The sequence below is a fragment of the Stegostoma tigrinum genome, chromosome 10, assembly GCF_030684315.1.
Source record: "Stegostoma tigrinum isolate sSteTig4 chromosome 10, sSteTig4.hap1, whole genome shotgun sequence".
Classification (NCBI taxonomy): Eukaryota; Metazoa; Chordata; class Chondrichthyes; order Orectolobiformes; family Stegostomatidae; genus Stegostoma; species Stegostoma tigrinum.
In genome coordinates, this window is record NC_081363.1 from 88541417 (window position 1) to 88567584 (window position 26168).

At 42.2% G+C, this 26168-nt stretch overlaps 1 protein-coding gene across 4 annotated transcripts in view; it reads right to left on the reverse strand.

Moving 5' to 3' along the window:
- Nucleotides 1–26168, reverse strand: part of dpf3 (double PHD fingers 3) — a 216620-nt gene that overhangs the window by 113687 nt on the left and 76765 nt on the right. The window contains exon 1 of one of the 4 annotated variants that reach the window (XM_048537144.2): nucleotides 11579–11666. The exons of the other annotated variants lie outside the window; for them this stretch is intronic. Within the exon in view, the coding sequence (XP_048393101.1) occupies nucleotides 11579–11646 (68 nt within the window). The 5' untranslated portion in view covers nucleotides 11647–11666. Of the gene's footprint in view, nucleotides 1–11578; nucleotides 11667–26168 lie in introns of those variants that run through there. 4 annotated transcript variants of the gene reach the window in all.

Here is a 26168-nt window from a genome sequence, read left to right on the forward strand (position 1 = left end):
ATCCAATAATTGTAGCACTGCTTTCATATCTGTTGGTTACTACCTCTCTCATCTCAAGATTAGGATGAAGTGCTTTCACTAAGTACACGGCTGGTCATAATCACTTCATTTTTCGAATGCGCATCATCATATTCATCCAATGAGCTCTCTCTCTCAACCTCATTAGATTCTAACCAGAGTGTGAAATGGCTATTTTCGTGTGTCTGTATGTACTATCGCCACATCCATTAGCTGATCATTCACCACTTTTGAGGCTGTGTGCTTTCAGTTGATACTCTTTTGCTGCAGCCAAGCTAAGCTGCATGCACACAATCTCCAAATGCCACATAATTCAAAAGTAAGCCTGGATGAAAACAACCATTTACTGGCAAAATCACCCCTAACATCCAAAAGGGAACAAAGAACTTTGCCTTTACAAGTTACATCAAAATATCTATTTATACATGTCCTCAGCTTTCAAGATTTTTTCAGCCACGCTGCAAATCCAGTCTGTAGGAGTTCTCAATTGATTGCATCTTTCAAGCTGGACTGGAGGGCAACCGGAACCCTCCTTAGCAAAAGCCTGGAGCTGACATTACATGGAATATTGTCTCAAAAAAAAAGTAAAGTAATATCTGTGCAAAATAACTTCAATGTTGTGGCCATTTCAGAGACATGGCTAGAGCAGGGACAGGAATGGTTATTGCGGGTTCCAGGTTCCAGGATTTAGATGTTTCCAGGGAGCGAGATTGCCGAGCCTTTGGTATTGATCCTTAACTAGTCATTGTCTACAGGAATAGTGCCAGAAGACTGGAGGATAGCAAACGTGGTTCCCCTCTTCAAGAATGGGAGTAGAGACAACCCTGGTAATTATAGACCAGTGAGCCTTACCTCAGTTGTTGGTAAAGTGTTGGAAAAGGTTATAAGGGATAGGATTTATAATCATCTAGAAAAGAATAAATTGATTAGGGATAGTCAGCACGGTTTTGAGAAGGGAAGGTCGTGCCTCACAAACCTTGAGTTCTATGAGAAGGTGACCAAACAGGTGGATGAGAGTAAACCGGTTGATGTGGTGTATATGGATTTCAGCAAGGCGTTCGATATGGTTCCCCACAATAGGCTATTGTACAAAATGCGGAGGATTGGAATTGTGGGAGATATAGCAGTTTGGATCGGAAATTGGCTTGCTGAAAGAAGACAGAGGGTGGTCGTTGATGAGAAGTGATCATCCTGGAGACCAGTTACTAGTGGTGTACCGCAAGGGTCGGTGTTGGGTCCACTGCTGTTTGTCATTTTTATAAATGACCTGGATGAGGGCGTAGAAGGATGGGTTAATAAGTTTGCAGACAACACTAAGGTCAGTGGAGTTGTGGATAGTGATGAAGGATGCTGTAGGTTGCAGAGAGACATAGATAAGCTGCAGAGCTGGGCTGAGAGGTGACAAATGGAGTTTAATGCAGACAAGTGTGAGGTGATGCATTTTGGTAGGAGTAACCAGAAGGCAAAGTACAGGGCTAATGGTAAGATTCTTAGTAGTGTAGATGATCAGAGAGAGATCTCAGTGTCCGTGTACACAGTTCCTTGAAAGTTGCCACCCAGGTTGACCGGGCTGTTAAGAAGGCATACAGTGTTTTAGCTTTTATTAATAGAGGGATCGCATTCCGGAACCAAGAGGTTATGGTGAAGCTGTACAAAACTCTGGTGCAGCCGCACTTGGAGTATTGTGTACAGTCTGGTCACCGCATTATAAGCACGTGGAAGCTTTGGAAAGGGTGCAGAGGAGATTTACTAGGATGTTGCCTGGTACGGAGGGAAGGTATTACGAGCAAAGGCTGAGGGACTTGAGGCTGTTCTTGTTCGAGAGAAGAAGGTTGAGAGGTGACTTATTTGAAACATAAAATAATCAGAGTGTAAGATAGGGAGAGCCTTTTTCCTAGGATGGTGACAGCGAGCATGAGGGGGCATAGCTTTAAACTGAGGGGTGAAAGATATCGGACAGATGTCAGAGGTAGTTTCTTTACTCAGAGGGTAGTAAGGGAATGGAACGCTTTGCTTGCAACGGTCGTAGATTTGCCAACTTTAAGTACATTTAAGTCATCATTGGACAAGCATATGGATGTACATGGAATAGAGTAGGTTAGATGGGCTTCAGAGTGGTACGACAGGTCGGCACAACTGAGGGCTGAAGGGCATGTACTGTGCTGTAATGTTCTATGTTAAAATAAAACGACCGCTTTGTAGGTCCTGCTCAGCTGTGAAACACTGCCCTTTTCTGGTTTTGGGTTTACAAACATGAGCTGTAGATTTAACTGAGCAAATTAGATTTTGATTTTCCTTCACTGTCTACCATCTGGAACTGCAGATCTCTTGTCAATGTTGGAGTAGGCTTTTAGTTTGGCTTGCCCTCTTGTATCGACTACTGTTGTATCATACTGCCAACTTTACCTTCAAAAAGAAAAAAAAGGACTACATTTGGAAAATCATTAAGTTATTGCAAATAGATCTGAGAGACCATGATGCTGCATGAAGCACCGGTGTCCAAAACTTCAGAGTCACACATTCTTTCTGCAGGCATCATTCTAGCTGTCACATCATCTTGAAACCAGATGGTGCCAACTTGTTTCGTGGTGCAGAGCAATTTATCAGAATCACATTCCATTAACTCTTCAGCAGGCATCCTTATGGACTTACTTTGTTTCCTTCAAGCAAGACTCGTGAATCAGCTCCTTGCAGCCGAGAACTGGTTTCACCACTTTGTATGCTTCTTTTCCTGTTCTTTGCAAGTTAGCATTCTGTATTTGAGCCTTCATCTTTATGTTGGCGCTTCTGGAAAAATTTCAAAGGGCTCAGCACTTCCAGTCTAACACTTACCTAACTCTTAATGGCTGCTCCCTTCTACTGTTACCTTGCTAGTCATGTTCTTCAGAGCCCCCTTTTTCTTTTCTTAAAAAGGAGGGAGGGCAGGAAACACCAAATGTAGTGTTTTGGTCTTGGCCACATCTTGACACCAGGTTCTCTCCAAATTGCTGTACAGTTGCGATGTCTCCCTGAACCACTGCGATGATCATTCTCAGCCACAAGCAATGGAGCAATATGGACCAAGGGCAGGCAGAAGGGATTAGTTTAATTTGGTATTATGTTCAGCACAACATTTTTGTTTTAAAAAAAAACTAACCCTTGTCTGTCAGTCAGTCCCCCACCCTTAACACCCTGGGGAACAGAGTGGAAGCTGAATTATATGAATCATAAATACTATGGCTACAACAGATGATCAGAGGCTGGGAATTTTGCAGTGTACAATTGATCTCCCGATTCTCACAATCTAAGACACAAAAATCAGCCATGTGATGGAATACTCTGCACTTGCCTGGATGAGCACTGCTCCAAAAGGACCCAGCTAAAGAAGAAATAAAAAAAATTCAGTCTTTTTTCTTCACCCCATCCCCATCTTCAACATTTGTTTCCTATACCTCAGTGTGCATCCAAAAGGTGCATGCAGCAAAATTGTTAAAGTTTCAGAAGCAGCTCCCAAACCTACGACAGTTCGGTGTGGGAGGACAGGAGCACAGGAGTTCAATTTTTCATCCAAGTCACACACCATTGACTGGAACTATGTTGTTGTTGCTGGCTCAAAAATCCTGGAATCTTCCTCCACCCTCCACTACCCTCCTCCTCCCTCCCACACCCCCCTCCCCCCAACAAACCCCTCAAAGCACTGGTGTACCTTCACTACAGACTATGTTATTTTGAAAGGTTGGGCTGCCAACGTTTTCTCGAGGCAACTAAAGGCTGGCTTTACTAGAGATCCCCATAAACACAAGAATTAATGCTTTGTAATCTGGAATAGGGAAAAGTTCATAAATTCTCCAGCTGCATCAAAATCAAATAGCTTTAAAAAAACTGAACAAACAAGGTCTTCATCGTTCTGTCTTTGGTGATTGTCAACCGTAAAAATATTCTGTTATGCATGACCCATGATCATTTGGGTGGGGGAGGAAGAGAAGGATTCCACAAAAGCAATTTTAACAAATCCGCCAGGTCATCCAACCAACAACTCTTGAACCCATGAGCTGGCTTTCTGAAGGCATAAAAAGCTGCAGGCCCATTAAGCTAGAGAGATACAAACTAACCATAATTAAAGGATTTTATTTTGTGGGTGGTGGCTGGGGTTGGGGTTGGCAGGTTTGGCATAACACCTGATCACTAACCTAGGAGATTGCAACCTTCCACAAAACACTTGTCCACGAAGCCAATAGGAACAGTATAAAACCTGCCAGCTTACTGGAAAATGGCTGACAGAAAGCACCAAAATCAGAATAAGGAGGAAAATACATTCATTGAAACAGAATGGAATTCACAAGGGTTAAGAAAATACAGTAGTTTGGTACAACTGACTACGGTCCCCCAAAAAAATAAATTGAACATTTGTTTAGAAAACATGCTAGTGGGCAAAAGTAATACTTTCACTCCCTGCCACTCAGTTTAAAAAAAAATGAAGCACACTTATCCTTGGACAACTGCATGGACATCAGTTTCCTAACAGACAGTACACTAACTCAACTCACCAGTGCTTCTCAAAACAGGCAAGATATACAAATAAGAAACACTGGTTTTCATATAGACTATCATTCAGGAAGGCTGACAATACATACTAATGATTCATTTGCTCCAAATTAGAGACACTGTATATGAGAATTACTCGAGCATACAGTTATATACACAAGTTAGAGAAATTTTTTTTTCCTAAATATTACAGCTATATTTTCTTGCTATAGAATATCAAGCTAATTATGCTAAGGAATTAAAACTCTTTGTAACTCCTTTTTGAACTGTCCAAAAAAGAAAATGGTTTTTAGATACACAATTACAAAAGCAGCTTCTTTTCACACTTGTAACTTCACCCAACATCGCCTGTCCCAACGAAAAGCCCAGTCAGCTTCAACATTGTTCCTTCCATAAAACACAAGATCACCTAAAACCAAAAGAAAAAAAGGCTTTCTGCTTAACCTGAACCAAGTTCCATTCACCTTCTGATCACTAACCTACGCTGGATCCAGCTTAAGACAGGTCTACAATTTAACATTCTCACCCTTTATTTTTCTATTCCTCTATGGCCTTGCCTCCATTCATTGGGGCATTCTCCAGCCTTAGAACTCAAGATATCTGCTTTCTTTTAGTTCTAGCTTCTTGAGCGCCCCAGGGTTTAACCGAAAGCCAGCTGGTAGCCATACCATCTACCAAATTCTAGGATCACCCCTCTTGTACTTCTTCAGATCACTTCACTCCTTTAAGACTGCCCCTATAGCCCAACTGTAGCTGAATTTTCAGCCTAGACCCGAAACATTGGCCTTCCTGCTCCTCTGATGCTGCTTGGCCTGCTGTGTTCATCCAGCTCGACACCTTGTTATCACAGATTATCCAGTATCTGCAGTTCCTTCGCTGTCAGATCAAGCTCTTGGTAATCAGCCCCAAATATCTGTTTCACTGTCAAATCTTACTTCTATTAGAATGCTCCTGAGATGCATATCGGCTTATTTTTTTGTGTTAAAATGTCATGTATCAACATATTATTAAGTGGGACACATCAAGTACCTTGTTAGACAAGACCTTTTCCTGCATTCAACAGCTCAAATTCTATGCTTGTAAAAACTGTTCAAAGTCCAAACTGATAATAGGGTTACTCTGACTGGTAAACAGGATTATAATCAAAAAACCTCATTGGAATGAGGGCCAGATGGATCTCATTGACAGATCATGGTTGGCTCAGGTTTACATCCCCACTCAGGGAGCCCTGGCTGATAGATGTAAAGAGAGAGGTTCAGAATGTCTCCTCAGTCCAGGGACTGACACTGAGCTGGCTAGTCAGAGCACATCTACCATGCACAAGTAAAAGATAACTTGGTAACAGGATACTGCCCTCTGTGCAGTTATTTCAGAGATGAGGAGAGAAAAAAAAAAGTTTGCTCCTGAAGAAAATTCACTCAACTTGAATTGAAGCAAGCATTTCTGGATTCATGTCTATTTGGGAAGCTTGACTTATTTGATCCTGCCAACAAAGGCCCACTAAGTGGAAGGAATGCATTATATTTTCCTGGGCAATGGCACTGCTTTTCATCTGCCCCACCGGGCAAGTCTTCTGACTGCTTGCAGATCCACATCATCTACCATCATAGGAGCCGCTCTCAAAAGGCAACAGATGTTAAAACCTTCCAAGAGTTGATGGATTTAGCTAAGGAATATTACAACCAGAAGTGTCTCCCAATTCAGAGATGTTATCAGCTTTACTCAGCAGTTTGAGAACCAGGGGAATCTGTATCAGGACTTTTGATGAGGTTAAGTCAATTGATAGAGGCATACGATTTTGGGTTAATGCTCAATGAGATGCTGAGACACCATTTGGTATGTGAGATCACTGACATAACCATGAAAGAGCACCCACCAGCTGAAGCCCAACTGGACATCAAAATGGGCACGACAACTGGGTTTGCTGTTAGAAAGTGTGCCAACCAGAGCATCAGAGTTATAAAACATCCCACTGGAAGTGGGCACCTCACCTGTCCAACTGAGATTGGAGAACACCGCTTGAGTGTAGGCAATATCCTGAGCAGGGAGACCCCAGGTCACCCCAAAACAAAACAGAGCCTTAGCCTAGTGGCTAACACATTCTTCAGGATCTGGGTCGGCAAGCCGTTGGCAGCTTCTATAACATTCAGACTCAAGGCCTGACATGAGTAAAAGAACTCAAACCATTATACAGGAAGCTGCACACCCTGGCAAGTCCACATACATGTGGCTTGGAACTGTTAAATTGCATAGATCCAAATCAAAATGGAGGTCAATGCCAGTGCGGCTGTAACAGAACCAGGATTTGCTCTGGACTCCAACCCTTACATTTACGCAAGGCCTTGGCTAGAGAGCAAGAACCTATACCAGGGAACCATTACAAATTAAGGGTACAACCCCTGTTCCTTTGAGAAAAAGTTGCAGTTACCACTGATCGTAGTAAAAGGCTCAGGGGTAAGCTTGACGGATTGGAAATTGGTTCAGAGAGATTCACCTTGGGTGGCTCAACATTTTTCAATTAGAACATGGCTGCTCGAGTGAAGATCGAAGTACCCAGACATTCTTCAGGAAAGTTCAGGGACTATCAAAGGACCAAGACGACCTTACATGTTGAGCAAGAAACAATTCAGAGATTCTGTAAAGTCCTCCCACTGATACTTGCCTTACAGGCAAAAAAGTAGAGTCAGAAAACAAGAGGCTGGAAAGCAAAGGAATCATCCAACAAATGCAGTTTGCACAGCTAGGTAGTACCAACTGTAAAGCCTGATGGCTTGGTTCACCTTTGTGGGGATTTTAAGCAAGTGTAAAGTGCTTCTCACAACTGTATAAATACACAATTGTTCACACAGACCTTGTGCACAAAACCAGCAGGGGGCTGTCCCTAAGTTGGATATGAGCTACACCTACATGAGGAGTCCCAGATGTATGCTACAATTTGTAGCCATAACAGTTTGTACCAATATATGAGACTACCATTTGGGATATCTCAGTCTGTGCCCTTTTCCAGGGGAAAATGCAGAATATTTCACAGGGGATACCCCAAATTGCCATTTATCTGGATGATATGCGAATGAAAGATCAATAAAGAACACTTGGACAGTGATTAAAATGTTCCTCCCAGGTGGGCATATGCCTTAGAAGAGGGAAAAAAAGGTGAGCTCCAGACACCCCAAATGACCTACTTGGGTGAGTGTTAAAACCAGGTTACACCCATCAGAAGATAACATGAGGGTGACCAAAGGAGCTCCCGTTCCCATGTCTGTTGTGAAGCTTAAGCATTTCTTTGGATCAGAGAATTATTATTATGGGAAGATTTGATTTATTGTAGTCACATATGTCCTAATACAGTGAAAAGCTTTGTCTTGCAAGCAGTACAGGCAATTCATAGCAAACAAGGGTCTACAGATCATAGTGAGGCATACAGCAGGTGCGCAAAGAAGTCACAGTCCATTCAGTCTAACAACAGGGAAGCAGTCCTTGCTGTGTTCAAACTTCTGTACCATCTGCCTGATGAAAGAGAATGTGGGAGAGCACTGACGGGGTGAAAGGGCCTTTGACAATGTTGGCAGTCTTTCCACAAGATGGGCTACAGTCCCGGACACACCATTAGTGTTTACGTCATGACTCAGAGGAACTGAACCTAGGCAAGGTCATCACAGGAGAAGCTAGAAGGAAAAACCAACATCCCTGCATTTAATAGGGAAAGGTTATGACTGGAATGAGGGCTGGTGGATCTCATTGACAATTCTTGACTGGAGTTAAACAGCCATTTAGGGAGCCCTGGTTAACAGATAAACAGGAGATTCAGAAGGTCTCCTCAGTCTAGGGTCCGATTCTGAGCTGGCTGGAGCCCATCTACTGTGCACATGTAAATAAAGGATGACATAGAACACAGAACAGTACACTATAGCGCAGTACAGCCCCTTCAGCCCACGATGTTGTGCCAAACTTTTACACTAATCCTAAGATCTCTCTAACCCCACCCCTACCTGATACTACCATCTATACGCTTATCTAATGGCTGCTTAAATGCCCTAACAAGGCTAACTCCACTAGCCTCTCCAGCAATGCATTCCATGTCCTGACTTCTCTGAGTAAAGAACCTACCTCAGACGTCTCCCCTATATCTACCTCCACTCACTAGGTGGCAAGACATGGGCCTCTGCAGTTATTACATCTAGCTTGAACCTCACTGAAGTGGCACTGAAAAATAACCAACAGTTCTGCAACGTCAGGCTAACTGGCCCAGAATTCCTGTTTTCTTTCTCCCCCCCCTCCTTACCTTCTTTTACAAGTAGTGGCATTACAGGATTTTCGGGCCTTGGAGATTTATCAGTCTTAATTTCTCCAACACTGTTTCCCTACTAATTCTGATTTCATTCAGTTCCTCCCCTTCACTAGGCCATTAACCCAAAATATTTGGGATGCTATCTGTCCTCTTTAGGAGGCATAACCAGTAATATGCACTTAAACGGTCCATCATCTCTTTGATTCCCCATTTGTAAAAAACTTTTCTTGTTTCTGACTGTAAGGGGCTTCCATTTGTCTTCACTAATCTTTTTCACTTCAGATAATTACTGAAGCTTTTACAATGCTGCCTAGTGGCATTATCACTAGAACATTATTCCAGAGACCCAGGTAACATTCTGGGGAGCTGGGTTTGAATTGCACCAAGGCAGATGGTAGGATTTGAATTCGATAAGATATCTGGAATTAAAATTCTAATGATGACCATGAATCCGTTGCCGATTGTCGTAAAAACCCTCACATGGTTCATTAATGTTCTTTAGTGGAGGAAACTGCCACCATTGCCTGGTCTGGCCTACATGTGACTCCAATGTGTCTCATTCTGAACTGCCCTCTGGGTAATTCAGGATAAGCAATAAATGCTGCCTAACCAGCAACACCCTCGCAAACCAGGCCAAGATGCTTCACAGGTGTGAAAATTAAGCCAAATTAATTGGTTATTAAACAGTTAACTACATAAGGAGATGTTAAAAAATTAGAAATCAACATTTCAAGAGAGCCCAATCTTAACAAGTGCTTTGAAGTAGTAGAGAGGGGTGAAAAAGTGGAGAAAATTAAAGAGGGTGTTCTAGAAGAAGAGGTCAACAGAAAGCAGGGTAGCTAAAAGACGTCAGAAGAAGAGCACAAACGTACAAGATGCCAGAATTGAAGAGGTATCGGAAGATTGTCAGATTGGAAGAAATGACAGACAGACAGAGGCCAAGCCCATTAGAACATAGAACATAGAACAGTACAGCACAGAACAGGCCCTTCAGCCCACAATGTTGTGCCGACCATTGATCCTCATGGATGCACCCTCAAATTTCTGTGACCATATGCATGTCCAGCAGTCTCTTAAATAACCCCAATGACCTTGCTTCCACAACTGCTGCTGGCAACGCATTCCATGCTCTCACAACTCTCTGCGTAAAGAACCTGCCTCTGACATCCCCTCTATACTTTCCACCAACCAGCTTAAAACTATGACCCCTCGTGCTAGCCATTTCTGCCCTGGGAAATAGTCTCTGGCTATCGACTCTATCTATGCCTCTCATTATCTTGTATACCTCAATTAGGTCCCCTCTCCTCCTCCTTTTCTCCAATGAAAAGAGACCGAGCTCAGTCAACCTCTCTTCATAAGATAAGCCCTCCAGTCCAGGCAGCATCCTGGTAAACCTCCTCTGAACCCTCTCCAAAGCATCCACATCTTTCCTATAATAGGGCGCCCAGAACTGGACGCAGTATTGAAGTATATAAAACGCAAGGTTGAAAAATTTGAAGTTGGGTGAGTAAACCCCAGGCCAAATGAATTGGGAATTGTATTAGTAAACACCCAGAAAGGAGAATTTTGAATCAAAAACAGAAATTGCTGGAGAAACTCAGCAGATCTAGCACCATCTGAAGATACAGCAGCGCCAACCTTTTGGGACCAATGACACTTAGTCAGAACCTTACTTCAGGTTTAACAGAGTTCAAGGTTGTTCAGGACAATTCCTGTTCTAACAAAAACAAACTGAAACAGCATTTCATCAGGACCTGATCACAGAACAGTGACGTGAAATTTTCAACGATTCAATTGATGACTTGGATGATAGCACACCATGACAGCAGATATCCTAGTAGGTGTAGTTAAGTATCAACAGCAAAAGGCATCAATAAATAATTAGAAGTTCAGGGCATCCTACCAGACTACAAGGCTACTCTCATGAGCGATGGCTACTAGTGGTTTACCAAGAGTGATCACACTTCAAGGCGAGGGGAAAAGGTGCAGGGAGAATGTCCTTCATAGTAATCTCAACTAGTGCAAGAATTAAACTCTCACTGTTGGTAATAATCTCAAGGAGCCAACTGAGCTAACTAATCCCTAGAATGACCTTACACAGGTGGTGAATGCAGAGTTTGAAAAGCTGACCTCCGAAGTTCATTAGTAAATGAGACAGTCACTTTTTAAACAATAAAAGACAGTTTAACAATGAGGAAAACACTACAGCTCGTATCCTGCAAAAAAGCTGATACAGCATCTAGGAGATCCCGCCACACTGTTGCAGATCAAAATCAAAATCAAAATACAAACAGGCTTTCACGTGCACGCAACTAACTGCGATGAAGTAGCAATTCATTTCACTCTTGGAGAGACTAAGCAGTAAAACGGCAGCAATGGGTAACAAATATTTCTCTGCAGATGGTCAACAACATTCGCTCCCTCCAGACCCCATTCAGATACACAGGGGCAGCAGCTTTCTGGTCAGACACCACACCCAGTACAGCACCCACCTCTGTCCATCCTCCCAGTCACCCAGTGTCCTTCCAACCGAACATATTATTCAGGACATAAACCCCCATCTTCTTGGCCTCAGCTCTAGCGGTGAAGCTGTCAATGAGCTGCTGGCTACACCCTCCGCCGGCCGAATGTGGCGATCAGTGGGGCCAAGCCAGGTGGCATGGTATTCCGGCCAAGGCCGGCAGCCGGCACCCCCCCCAAATCTCAGTGTGCATGTCTGTGTGGCCAAGTCTCCCTGGCTGGACTCACGCTTTCAGGGGGCTGGTTCTGGTGCCGGTGCCAGGACTAGGACTGGGAACCTGAAGCACGGTCGCCATCTTGCTCCAATGGAAGTGAACAGCCGACTGCGGACTCATACAGTCAGGCTACTGCCAATCAAAGCGCAGCACAGCATTTGGGGGCGGAGACACAGCACTCATTGGTCACTATCAACCCACAGCTTCGCCCTCTTTCCATTGTCAGTGCGCCCACTGAGGGACACCGGACACTGTACCACTCTGGACCGACTTTGCCGACCGTATAACGTTGGACACTGTGCCTGCTGTCCAACGCTGGACATTACGCTCGCTACACAACTCTAGACACTGTATCCACTGCCCAACACTGGAAACTGTATCCATTGCTCACAGTTAGAGACTGTACCCACTGCACAACACTGAACACTGTGCCCACTGCCTAACACTGGACACTGTGTTTACTGTATAACACTGGGCACTGTACCCATTCCACAGCACTGGGCACTTTATCTACGGAATTAACTACAAGCCCGACAAACTCCATACCACTGCTCACTACCTTCTTCACTGTATCCTATCAACAACATTGTAAATTGTATATAGTCTAATATACTGGACACTGCAGCTATTCCACAACACTGGATACCATGCTCACTCCAAAGCATTTGCCACTGTATCTACTCCACGGTCTTGTACATTATACCCATTCCACAGTTTTAGGCACTGTAACCATAACGCAGCATGGTGCACCGTATCCACACAATGGTATTGGGCACTGTATCCAATGCACGGCACTGGGCACAGTGTTTATACTGTGCAGCACTGCACATGGCATTATCAGAACAGCACTGCACACTCTACCCACTCCAAGCGCTTGACAGAATGCACACTGATCACTATACCTATTCCTCAGCATGAAACCATTTCACTACACCACACTGTACACTGTGGCCATTCCACAGCGCTGGGCATTGCATCCACTCGACAACACTGGGGACTGTATCCATGTTCTCCATACTCTAAAAATCAAACACCACTATTTCCAGAATTGTCAGGCACATGAAAAGTTTTAGTCAAACTATCCTAAGTTCCTAATTTACCTGACTGATGAATGCAGGTTTAAAGAAAACATACACCAGGTTCTGTACTTAACAAGAAAGTATCTGTCATTATAAGCAATTTAACTTTGAACAATGGCAATTAGGAAATATGAATTGCTTATAACTTTAGAACTCAACTCAATCAATTCAACGTATCATTCTCCACCACTTCCGCCATCAGCAATTTGACCCCACTACCAAAGATATATTTCCCTCCCCACCCTTATCTGCTTTCCAGAGGGACAGCTCTCTCCACAATTCCCTCGTCCACTCCACACTCCCACTAGCCCCACCACTTATCCCTGCAACTGCAGGAAGTGCTACACCTGCCCCTATACCTCCCACCTCACCTCCATCCCAGGTCCCGAGAAAACTTTCCACATTAAACAGATGTTTGCCTGCACATCTGCTAATGTGGTCTATTGTATCCAGGTCATTTATAAAAATGACAAACAGCAGTGGCCCCAAAACAGATTCTTGCGGTACATCACTAGTAACTGAACTCCAGGATGAACATTTCATATCAGCCACCACATGATTTTCAAAACTACAGGCATCTCTTTACTTGATCTCCTTGGTTTAAATCCCTATCTTTCTTTTTTAGTCCACAGACCAAAGTAAAAGAAATAAAAGGATCTGGTCTTTACAACTTCATTGGGCTCTGTACCCATGCCACAGGACTGACAATGTACCCACTCTAGGGCAACTGGCACTGCATCCACTCCACAACACTTGAGGCTGTGCTTACCCCACAGCACTGGGCACTGTTAGCACCCCTCAGAACCAGGCACTGTGTCCACACCATAGTACATGAAGTGTCTATATTTTTACTTATCTGAATCTTTGATTAAGAATTAAAAGGGAAAATAACTTTTTAAAATCAAGGTCTGTTAAAGGATTGCTAAATTTTTAAATACAAGTAAACTGAAATTCAGTGTAAATGATGTTTACTCAGCTGTTTGTTCAAGCAATACTGCAAGCCTAGTTATAGATGACCTGGAGCAAAAAAATGTGTACAAATGGAGCTTCCTCTGGCTGACAACATGCAGCTGATTGGTTTGTGGATTAGTATATGTTAATTGATGATGAAGGCCTTTCTGTCTGTCAACAAATATACGATTTGCTTCTGGGTAGCTGAACAGCAAGGAGAGTGAAAATTTTGTCTGAAACCATCAGACCTCTGAAGAAAACGGATTTGTGTTTTCTATGCAGTAATAAGCACCTTAGTCATTAGGGGCAAGCAATAAATGCTGGCCAGCCAGTGACTCTATTGCCCCGCAAGTGAATGAAAATGAATCTGATGACAGTTTCTTTTTAAACCCTTTCTAAGTGCTGTAAACTCTGGGTTTTAATTGATAAGCCAAAGTATGGTGACCATTGTTATGGACCAGATCAAAACCCCTCAAAATAAATTAAGGAGATAGTCTAAACCCTAACCTTTTTGTATTTTAAAGATAATAAGGTAATGTATTTCAGATCCAATTCAACTGGTCAAACAAATAAATTTATTCATACACTTAAAATGTAAGAAAAAAAAAGAACTCTATTGAAATAGCGAGTTTTGAGAAGATTTGTAGCTCAGGTTGAGGTTCTGGATGTGAGTTTGCTCGCTGAGCTGGAAGGTTAGTTTTCAGACATTTTGTCACCATTCTAGGTAACATCATCAGTGAGCCTCCGGTGAAGCGCTGGTGTTATGTCCCGCTATCTATTTATCTGGTTAGGTTTCTTTGGGTTGGTGATGTCATACCCTGTGTTGGGGGTCATTTCCTGTTCTTTTTCTCAGAGGATGGTAGATGGGCTCCAAATCAATGTGTTTGTTGATGGTGTTCCGGTTGGAATGCCATGCTTCTAGGAATTCTCGTGCATGTCTCTGTTCGGCTTGTCCTAGGATTGATGTGTTGTCCCAATCAAAGCGGTGTCCTTCCTCATCTGTATGTAAGGATACTAGTGATAGTGGGTCATGTCTTTTTGTGGCTAGTTGATGTTCATGTATCCTGGTGGCTAGCTTTCTGCCTGTTTGTCCAATGTAGTGTTAGTCACAGTTCTTGCAAGGTATTTTGTAGATGACGTTCGTTTTGCTTGTGGTCCAAAACAGCAGCTAATGAATTTAAAAGACCCTATACAGACAACAAGCAAAACGAACGTCATCTACAAATACCTTGCAAGAACTGTGACTAACACTACATTGGACAAACAGGCAGAAAGCTAGCCACCAGGATACATGAACATCAACTAGCCACAAAAAGACATGACCCACTATCACTAGTATCCTTACATACAGATGAGAAGGACACCGCTTTGATTGGGATAACACATCCATCCTAGGACAAGCCAAACAGAGACATGCACAAGAATTCCTAGAAGCATGGCATTCCAACCGGAGCTCCATCAACAAACACATTGATTTGGAGCCAATCTACCATCCACTGAGAAAAAGAACAGGAAATGACATCACCAACCCAAGGAAACCTAAACAGATAAATAGAAAGCGGGACATAATACCAGCGCTTCACCGGAGGCTCACTGCTGATGTTACCTAGAATGGTGACGAAACGTCTGAAAACTAACCTTCCAGCTCAGTGAGCAAACTCAAATCCATGTGTTCAATCTCTTTTTAAACCCATGTCAACTTTAGGGGGTTAAGTCTGTAAGGATATGGTTTAATTGGAACAGCATTTCCTATATCTAAGTCATGTTAATTAGATTAGTAGTGCCCACTTCATTCCGTCATATCTCCCCACGTGATTATCAGAACACTTTCAAGTCATTTTGATTTTCTTCTGGGAGGGGACTCAGTAATTTATCCCAATTCTTTATAACTTCTTCATTGTCCAATTTAATTTGAGGAATGTCCAATTCAGAATCATCTGAGCTTGGTTCTTCATTCTGCATTGTATAATGCTGATCTTGCTAATGTCGATCTTGCCTTGCACACACCATATACAGCATAACCTGTGAGCCACTGTTAAACATCCCTGCTTATTATGATCTGCCTGTACTGCTCATAAGTCACAGGTTTCACTGTACTTAGGTATGCAGGACAATAAATAAATCAAATCAAATCAAATATTCTCCTTCTGCTTTCAAAGACATTGTCCCCACCTTCTCCTTTGAATTTGAAATTAAAATGACTTTGCAATCCAAGACTTATCTGGATTACATGGATTTCCATTATCAACCCATAATTTGGGGGATTGTAGACTGTATTATGTGCTTGTAACAAAAGTAGAATCTTGCATACAACTTGACAAATTCGTACTGGTCATTTATGTGCTACCCGCAACACCTCCTTTCTACGACCCACCAGTAATGTGAATTGGTGAACTTCTGTTCATTTTTCATCTGCCTGAATATGTGATGGCCTCCATTTCCTCATCAAGATGTCATTGTTATGATAGTAACATTCAGGGATACACTCAGATTCTTCTTCTATGTACGCTTTTTGATACAACTGCTTTTGTTTTTCATCTTGCTGTTGTAATTCAATCTAATTTCCCTGAACTAACAATATTCACTAACAATAGGAAAGATGTTGTTTCATTTGAGAGTTCAGAAAATATCTACTAGAATGTTGTCAGTGTTGGATGATTTGAGCTATAGGGAGAGGCTTAATTGGCTGGGGCTATTTTCCTTGGAACATCGGAGGTTAAGGGGGTGACCTTATAGAAGTTTATAAAATCATAAGGGGCCTGGATAGGGTGAATAGTCAATGCCTTTCTCCTTGCAGAGACCAAAACTAGATGGCATAGTTTTAAGGTGAAAAGGGAAAGATTTAAAAGGAGCCTGAGGCACAACTTTTTCACACAGAGGGTGCTGCATGTATGGAATGAACTGCGAGGGAAAGTGGTGGAGGCTGTTATAATTATAACATTTACAAAACCATTTGGATGGGTATGTGATTAAAAAGGGTTTAGAGGGTTATAGATCAAATGCTGGAAGATGGTATTAGATTAATTTAGGATATCTGACTGGCATGTATGAATTGGGCCGAAGGGTCTTTATCCATGCCGTGATCCTATGACTCCTCCTGTATCACCTCACTACTTATCAGACTCTCCAAACTCACTTTAAATAATGGAACACTTTTCTCTACGAATTTATATATTACTGCCTTTTCTGGCAATATTCCTTCTGAATTACATGCCTCCTCATCTTTCACCATCAAAAATTGACTTGCTCCTGTATCCCTTAAGATCTTCATTTCTTTACTTGCTCAAAGAACAAAGAAAAGAACAAAGAAAATTACAGCACAGGAACAGGCCCTTCGGCCCACCAACCCTGTGCTGATCGAGATTCTCTGTCTAAGCCTATCATCTATTTTCTAAGGGTCTGTATCCCTGTGCTTCTTGCTCATGCATGCACCTGTCCAAATATATCTTAAAAGACGCTAACGTGTCTGCGTCTACGACCTCCGCTGGCAAGGCATCCCAGGCACCCACCACCCTCTGCGTAAAGAACTTTCCACGCCAATCTCTCAAACTTTCCTCCTCTCACTTTGAACTCATGGCCCCCAGTAATTGAGTCCCCCACTGTGAGATAAAGTTTCTTGCTGTCCACCCTGTCTATACCCCTCATGATTTTGTAGACCTCAATCAGGTCCCCCCTCAATCTCCGTCTTTCTAATGAAAATAATCCTAATCTACTCAACCTTTCTTCATAGTTAGCACTCTCCATACCAGGCAACATCCTGGTGAACCACCTGAACCACATAGCTGAGTAAACCTTACCTTCACAAGTAAATTCTTTAAAGAGATTTGGGACAGCATGGAGGCTCATGGTTAGCACTGTTACCTCACAGCACCTGAGACTCAGTTTCAATTCCAGCCTCGGGTACCTGTCTGTGTGGAGTTTGCACATTTTCACTGTGTCTGCATGGGTTTCCTTCCATTCAATAAAGATGTGCAGGTTAGGTGGATTGGTCATGCTAAATTGCCCTCAGGATCTAGGGATGCGCATTCTAGATGGATTAGCCAGGGGAAATGCAGGGTTACAGGGATAAGATGAGATACTTTTTTGGAGGGTTGATGTGGACTTCATGGGCTAAATGGCCTATGTTTACACTGTAGGGATTCTATGATTCTGTGGAACTTACTTCTCAATCAACCCGTGATCAGGGCTGTATATTCTTTTGCAGCTTGTTAGCTTCCAATATGCCTTTTTTTGACCACTTCAACAAAATTTACTGATTTCTTCTGTTTTCCCACATCCGTCTTTCCAGTGTCAACACTGCGACTTCATGTGGCCTACTTTATTTTTGGCTATGTTGGGATTGCTCTCCAGCACTGTCCACATCACCATTATTTTTCAATTCTCCCTCTGCCATTTTAAGTTGGCTTTGAGTTTTCAGTTCCAACGTCTGAAGTTCAAAAACTCCCTATTTCTGCCTTCCTTCTCTCTTTCTCTCTTCCTTCTGCTGGGGCCTTCTGTTTTTCTTTTCCTTCTTCTTTTAATCATAATTCAAATTTTGATTTCTTGATCCCTTTCTTTTTCTTTCACCTTTGCCTCTAATTCAAGTTGCTTTTCTTTTGCAATTGAATGTTAGCCATTTCCAAAGGTTCTGATGGTATTCCTGGCAATTGTGAATACTATGCGATTTCCACAATTATCTCCCCTTTCCTCACAGACACTGGTAACTCCGACTTGAGCTTGTTTGTCAACTGTGAAAGCTTTACCTCGCTCACTGTCTGTAAAACTCCTGAAGCGACTTCTTCCAACCCCAGGAAACCGTTAGTGACTGAAAATGCCATTACACCACAAGGCATACCCTGCTTAAAACAACTAAATTCAACAACTAAAATTAAAAGAGGCTAACACATACCACTCACTGCCTTTAGTTCAACAATCCTAAACACAATCTACAATTAGAAATTTCAATCCCAAAAAGAGCCCTCAATTTGATTTGGCCCAGACTGAACCCTCTCAAAAAATATTAATAAGGTAGTTTAGACTCTATGAGATAGTAGGAACTGCAGATGCTGGAGAATCTGAGATAACAAGGTGTAGAGCTGTATGAACACAGCAGGCCAAGCACCATCAGAGGAGCTGGAAAGGTGATGTTTCGGGCCTAGACCCTTCTTCAGAAAAAGAAAGAAAAATGATTTTTTTTTCTGAAGAAGGATCTAGGCCCGAAACGACAGCTTTCCTGCTCTTCTGATGCTGCTTGGCCTGATGTGTTCATCCAGCCCCTCAACTTGACAGTCTAGACTCTAAACTTCTGTTATTTTAAAGTAAGTGCAATGTGTTGTATTCCAGATGCAGTTCCACTGGGCAAACTACCAGATTTGAAGCAAAATACACTTTATTCATACACTACAGTTAAAGTACAACAAAAGAAAAAAATGAAGAGAAGAATTGGCTTAGCTTTAACACTATCAAAATATGTAGCCAATTAATAGAACAGTAAGTATTACTAATTAACTGTTCCAATATAATAACATCTCATCATAATTTCCTTGACAAGGCAAATTCAGAAAAACAGATTGTCTCATGCAACTCCAGCTGCAGGAAACGAACTCCCAGCTTTTAGCTGTAACTGAGAGAGAAAAGTAAAACAAACAGCTTCCACATCCTCAAAACTCCAGCAGCAATTGCGATTGAAATGAAAAGTCTTGGTTCTGTGCGAGTTTGACCCCACCCATTCAGACTGCTTGTACTGTTCTCACTTTTAAAAAAATACCCAAAGCATCATAAACTGTTTTCTCTAATGGCTCTGCATTGCCTGCTCAGGACATTTGCCTTAAAATTGCTCTTCAAAACACAGCAGGAGGCAGCACACCTCTTAAAGCCATAGTATCCTCACACCATCACTATCTTGTTCTTTTATTTTTCTCATTTTAAAATTTGGAACTGTGAGATGTAGTTAAGTGTACCTTGAACATCAGCTTTTTTTAAAAAAGGAGAGAACAAACATAGATGCTTGAACTGACCTGCAAAGATAATTGATCTAAAGACATAGAACAGTACAGGCCCTTCAGCGCATGATGTTGTACCGAACGTTTTACCCTTAATCCTAAGGTCTATCTAACCTCCACCCCTACCTTATATTATCATCCATATGCCTACCTAACAGCCACTTAAATGCCCCTAATGAGGCTGATTCCACTACCTCTTCAGGAATGCATTTCACACCTCTACCACTTTCTGTGTAAAGAACCTACCTCTGACATCTCTCCTATATCTACCTCCACTCACTTTAAAACTATGCCCCCTCACAATAACTACCTCCACCCTAAGAAAAAGTTTCTGGCTGTCCACTATATCTATGCCTCTGATCATTTTGTACACCTCTATCAAGTCACCTCTCATCCTTCATCATTCTAATGAAAAAGCCCCAGTACACTGTGGAAGAATCAATGCCAAATGAATGCAATGCTCAGGGCTGGCAACTAGTTGGATGTTGAATTGGTCAATCAAGGGAGTGCCAATTCTGAAAAGGTTGGCAGAAGACATTGTGATTGAGGCTTGCAATATGGTGATGTTTGGTTTTGCTCTTACTCCAGTTACTCTCCAATTTTTGAATGATAAAAGTTGTGATAAAAGGATCTGAGACTGTAAGGAATAAGTAACTATTTCTAGAATTCTGTTGAAACTGTTTGCATTAACTAGTGTACTAACCTCTACAAAGATTATGGGGAATCACTAATTAATCTCCTTGTGGAGCTCATTGAGTATGAATTCATTTGATAATAGTCAATGGCCTGATAGTCTGCAGATTTCTCTGAGTTTGGGACGAGTTTACGTATGCCATGAGTAGGGGCTCTGTTTTAGTATTCAACAATAAACCATATTGCTTTTCAGAGATGGTAGGAACTGTAGATGCTGGAGAATCTGAGATGGCAAGGCGTAGAGCTGGATAAACATAGCAGGTCAAGCAGCATCAGAGGAGCAGTAAAGCTGATGTTTTGAGCCTAGACCCTGGCCCGAAATGTCAGCTTTCTTGCTCCTCTGATGCCGCGTGGCCTGCTGTGCTCATCCAGCATTACTCAGTGTTATCTCATATTTCTTTCCAATTGGGTTTCCTGAGTTATAGCAACCAGAGACTTTGGAATTTTATAATACAGTTCTACTTGCCTGTGTATAATCCAAGATTTGGTACTGATAATTAGAAACCGTTTATTGAACTGGCAAATTACAAGTCTTCCTTTCTGAGGAAGAGCCACTCGACCCAAAATGTTAACTCCCGATTTCTCTCCACAGATGCTGCCTGACCTGCTAACCTTTTCGAGCAATTTCTGTTTGTGACTTTGGTGAACAGCATCCACAGTTCTTCTGTTTTTTTTAAACTACAGATCTTGTTTTGTTTTAAATTTATTCCTTAACTGTATGTGTGTGAATGGGGGTAATGATAAAAGATTGGGCTTTAGATTGTAGATATTAATTAGATTACCTGTTGTTTGAGGCCTAGTTAGGAGCAATTGAGCATTTTGAAGGTTAAGTGAATATTTTAATTTCACTGTGCGGCACATTAGTGATAGTGAGGCTGATTTAGTTTTTGAAGATTTCTGAAGAAGGGTCCAGAACCGAAACGTCAGCTTTCTTGCTCCTCTGATGCTGCTTGGCCTGCTGTGTTCATTCAGCTCGACACCTTGTTATTTCTGATTTAGTTTGGCTTGCTATCATGTCGTAAGTGGGAACCAGTTATGCTGTAAGAAGAAGTTTCTTTGCATCTCAGTTGTTGCTGGTTTGATCCTTATTCTGAGCTCTCTGAGGAGTTGCAAATGGTGCTGAACATTGTGCAATCGTCATAGACATCTATATTTCTGCCGTTATAATGGAGGTAAGGTCGTTGATGAAGCAACTGAAGATGGTTGGGCCTAGGATACTACCCTGAAGAACTCCTACAGAGATGTCTCAGTAGTTAGCACTGCTGCCTCACAGCATCAGGAACCCGGATTCATTTCCACCCTCGGGTGACTGTTTGTGCGGAGTTTGCATGTTGTCCCCATGTCTGTGTGGGTTTCCTCCCACATTCCAAAGATGTGCAGGGTAGGTTGTTAAATTGCCCATTGTTTTCAGGGATGTGTAGTTTAGGTGGGTTAGAGGGAGAATGGGTCTGGGTCGGATGTGTCGAGGGTTGGTGTGGACTTGTTGGGCTGAAGGGCCTGTTTCCACACTGAAGGGATTCTTTGATCTATCTTATGGAGCTGGAATTGACCTGCAATAACCATGACCATCTTTCTACGTGTCAGGTATGATTCCAACAATTCGAAAGTTTTCCCCCGATATTCATCGATTCCAGTTTTTTGTGGGTAACCACCTGGCTACCACAGATCCACTGAATGCTACTACACATTCTAACCCATTCCATCCTGCCACCCTTCTTAACCCATTCCACCCTGCCACCCATTCTAGGCAATTACAATCCATAACCCATGCTAGGATGCCACTGTAGGAAGGAACGCATTTTATGCCATTTTTCTCTGCAATGAGAGGCACAATTGGGAAGTTTGCAGATATACCAAAATTGGCTGGATCCTTCCCTTTCAACTGTATGCTCCTCTGTAGCCCTGAGCAGTTGACCTGAACCCTGGCACCTCTCACTTTCCATCATCGAGTCTTATCAACATATTCTGGTGTGGAGCATCAGAAGATGTTCTGTACACACATGACAAGTTTGAAATTCCTCCATTGTTCCTTCATTTCTTCCTGCCAAATGAAAATTGATTGGGGCAAGTGGGAGTGGGAAACATTTTGTAGAATCTGAACACTCATTTGGAGAAATGGAATGGGGATTTACAAAAGGTTGTAGACATGCTCGCCAAGCCGGTGGGTTTGGTTGCAAACATTTCATCATCCTGGTAGGTACTGACGATGTTAAAGCCATTTACAACCAAACCCACTGATTTAGTGAGCATGTCTACAACCTTATCCACGACGCAAGGTACAAATCTTCTCAAATTTTAGGTAACAGTAAAACAGTTCTCAACACCAGTAAGGGGGGAAAAGAAACCTGTAAAATCTCCCGAAAAGTTTTGTTGTCTTTTTTGCCTTTTTAGAAGAATGTCGCTATTCACCAGACTGATTCAAATCTGATTCCAAATACTTCATAATGGGGTGCAATTACGCTCCTTCTTAACTTCTTGGAATAGCGGAAGAGTTTTAATGGTGCATAATATGCTGTCAAATTAATGCCAAGACTAGTAACAGTCACCACTGCGTATGTAAAAATGTCACAGCAACTTTAAAACAGATCAAGATATTCCACCTAAAAGCAGAAATGCAAAAGTTGTTGTTCATAATGCACCTTTAGTCTCCTTCACTAGCTGTCCATTCAAGTGTATTGAATAGCGTTGCATATGGAAGAACCTGATCCAGATTGTCAAGGAATGTTCATTACAAGTTGCATTTTAATGGTAAAATAAGTGCTAATTATTGCCAGACAAGTTCTTTTGACATGGAAATTTAATCAAAAAGAATGGCATTCTAACTCCTTCAGGTTTAATTATTGCAGAATTATTAGGTGGGGAGCTGGTTGAGTAATGACAATGAAATGAAAATGTATGTCTAAAATTGGATGGTGGTGTTCACAAATACATGCTGCTCTTGTCCTACTAGATGGTAGAAACTGTGAATTTAGTACATTTTACTGGGCAAAAGTGGTGAATTGTCGATGTGAGCGCATCTTGTATATGGTAATGTATCCACAACACTGTGCAGTGTGACAGGGACAGTGAACAATTAGAGTGTGCAGATTGGGTGCTTGTTGCTTTGTTCAAAATAACATCAAACTTCCTAAATGTCAATGCAGCTGCACTCATCTTGGTAACTGGAGAAGATTTCATTGCCTTCCAAATTTGTACATTGTTGATTCTGTGAAGTCAGGAATTGAGATAATTATATAGAATACTCAACTTCTAACCTGATTCCTTTGCACAAGTATTTACGTAACTGGTCCAAATAATGTCTGGCCAATGGTAACTTGGGATTTCAATGGTGGGATGCTGTTAAATATCAAAAACAGGTAGCATTTTTATCTTGGATTAAAGATGATGGGTATCTTAAAAGGCATCACTTCAGCCATAACGCATAGTGAGTTCTTGCGTGATTATGTTTTTTCAGTTCATTTTGTACACGTGAGTTGGAGCATAAGTACAACAGCCAATCACATGTGACTTGTAGGTGCAGATTCTTGCACGGCCAAGAACCGCTGGGTTCTAGCATCCTGGTGCTGTATTTAAAGTCCATCCACGACTTCCTTCACCATAAGGAAGCAGAATCACTGAAGTCTGCCACTCACTAATCATCACTCAACCCCATGGATCTCTGGCAAAAGTTGATAGAAACTCAACCCATAGTTTAGCAGACCTTTACTGCCAAGGTCAGAAGGGGGAACTCCTCTTCCCCATTTGGCCTGAGTGAGATTGCAGTTCAAGTCAGTGGGTGCTCAAGATAGATAAAATTTGGGGCATAATTTGGTGAGTATATAATTGACAATACAGTCATAAAGTTTTACAACACAGAAAGTGACCATGTTAAAACAGGCTACTTCCAATTCAGCCAATTAATCAGTTTACTCTCAATCATCAGCAAAGTGATGGGTGTGGATGAAGACAGCACTAAGATGCAGCTTTGCATAGCAATACCTGCTCCTTGATGCTCAGTTTGGTTTCAGCCAAGGCCACTTGGCTCCTGACCTTATTCCAAACTGTCAAATTTGATCAAAAGAACATGACCACTGAGGTCAAAAACAGAAATTGCTGGAAAAACTCAGCAGGTCTGGCACTTCTGTGGAGGGAAATCAGAGATAATGTTTTGTAATGAACAGTGAAAAAGGGACAGCAGACCTGAAACGTTAACTCTGATTTCTATCCACAGAAGCTGCCAGACCTGTGAAGATTTCCAGCAATTTGTGTTTTTGTTTCTGATTTCCACAGTTCTTTTGGGTTTTTTAGAACTACTAAGGTGATGTGAGAGTGACTGTCCTTGAAATCAAGGAACCATATGACTGAATACAACATCAAGGAGCCAGGGGTGATGTTATAGAGGTTTATAAAAAACGTAAGAGGCATAGATAAGGTGAATAGCAAAGGTTTTTTCCCCCGAGAGTGGGGAAGGCAAAGCTAGGGGGTGAAGAAAATGATTTAAAAGGGTCCCGAGAGGCAAACTTTTCACACAGAGGGTGGTTTGAGTGTTCCAGATGAATTGATTGCTACTGTACCTGCATCGATGTTCAAAAGATATTCAGATAGGTACATGAATAGGAAAGGTTTAGAGGTATATGGGTCATATGCAGGCTGGTCTATAATTACCAGAGAGAGCTCAGAAGAGACAGGAGGAGACATGAGAAGTTGTTGGCGGATAGGGTCAGGGTAAACCCTAAGGCTTTCTATAGGCATTTAAGGAATAAAAGAATGACGAAAGTAAGATTAGGCCCAATCAAGGATAGTAGTGGTAAGTTGTGTGTGGAATCAGATGAGATAGGGCAAGTGCTAAATGAATATTTTTCAACAGTATTCACTCTAGAAAACGATAATGTTGTCGAGGAGAGTACTGAGATACAGGCTACTAGACTAGGCGGGATTGAGGTTCACAAGGAAGAGGTATTAGAAATCCTACAGAGGGTGAAGATAGATAAGTCCCCTGGGCCAGATGGGATTTATCCTCGGATCCTCTGGGAAGCCAGGGAGGAGATTGCCGAGCCTTTGGCATTGATCTTTAACTCGTTATTGTCTACAGGAATAGTGCCAGATGACCGAAGGATAGCAAATGTGGTTCCCCTGTTCAAGAAGGGGAGTAGAGACAACCCTGGTAATTATAGACCAGTGAACCTTACCTCAGTTGTTGGTAAAGTGTTGGAAAAGGTTATAAGAGATAGGATTTATAATCATCTAGAAAAGAATAAATTGATTAGGGATAGTCAGCACGGTTTTGTGAAGGGAAGGTCGTGCCTCACAAACCTTATTGAGTTCTTTGAGAAGGTGACCAAACAGGTAGATGAGAGTAAACCGGTTGATGTGGTGTATATGGATTTCAGCAAGGCGTTCGATAAGGTTTCCCACAATAGGCTGTTGTACAAAATGCGGAGGAATGGAATTGTGGGAGATATAGCAGTTTGGATCGGAAATTGGCTTGCTGAAAGAAGACAGAGGGTGGTAGTCGATGGGCGATGGGAAATGTTCATCCTGGAGAGCAGTTACTAGTGGTGTAGCGCAAGGGTCGGTGTTGGGTCCACTGCTGTTTGTCATTTTTATAAATGACCTGGATGAGGGCGTAGAAGGATAGGTTAGTAAATTTGCAGACGACACTAAGGTCGGTGGAGTTGTGGATAGTGATGAAGGATGCTGTAGGTTGTAGAGAGACAGAGATAAGCTGCAGAGCTGGGCTGAGAAGTGGGAAATGGAGTTTAATGCAGACAAGTGTGAGGTGATGCACTTTGGTAGGAGTAACCGGAAGATTCTTAGTAGTGTAGATGAGCAGAGAGATCTCGGTGTCCATGTACACAGATCCTTGAAAGTTGCCACCCAGGTTGACAGGGCTGTTAGGAAGGCATACGGTGTTTTAGCT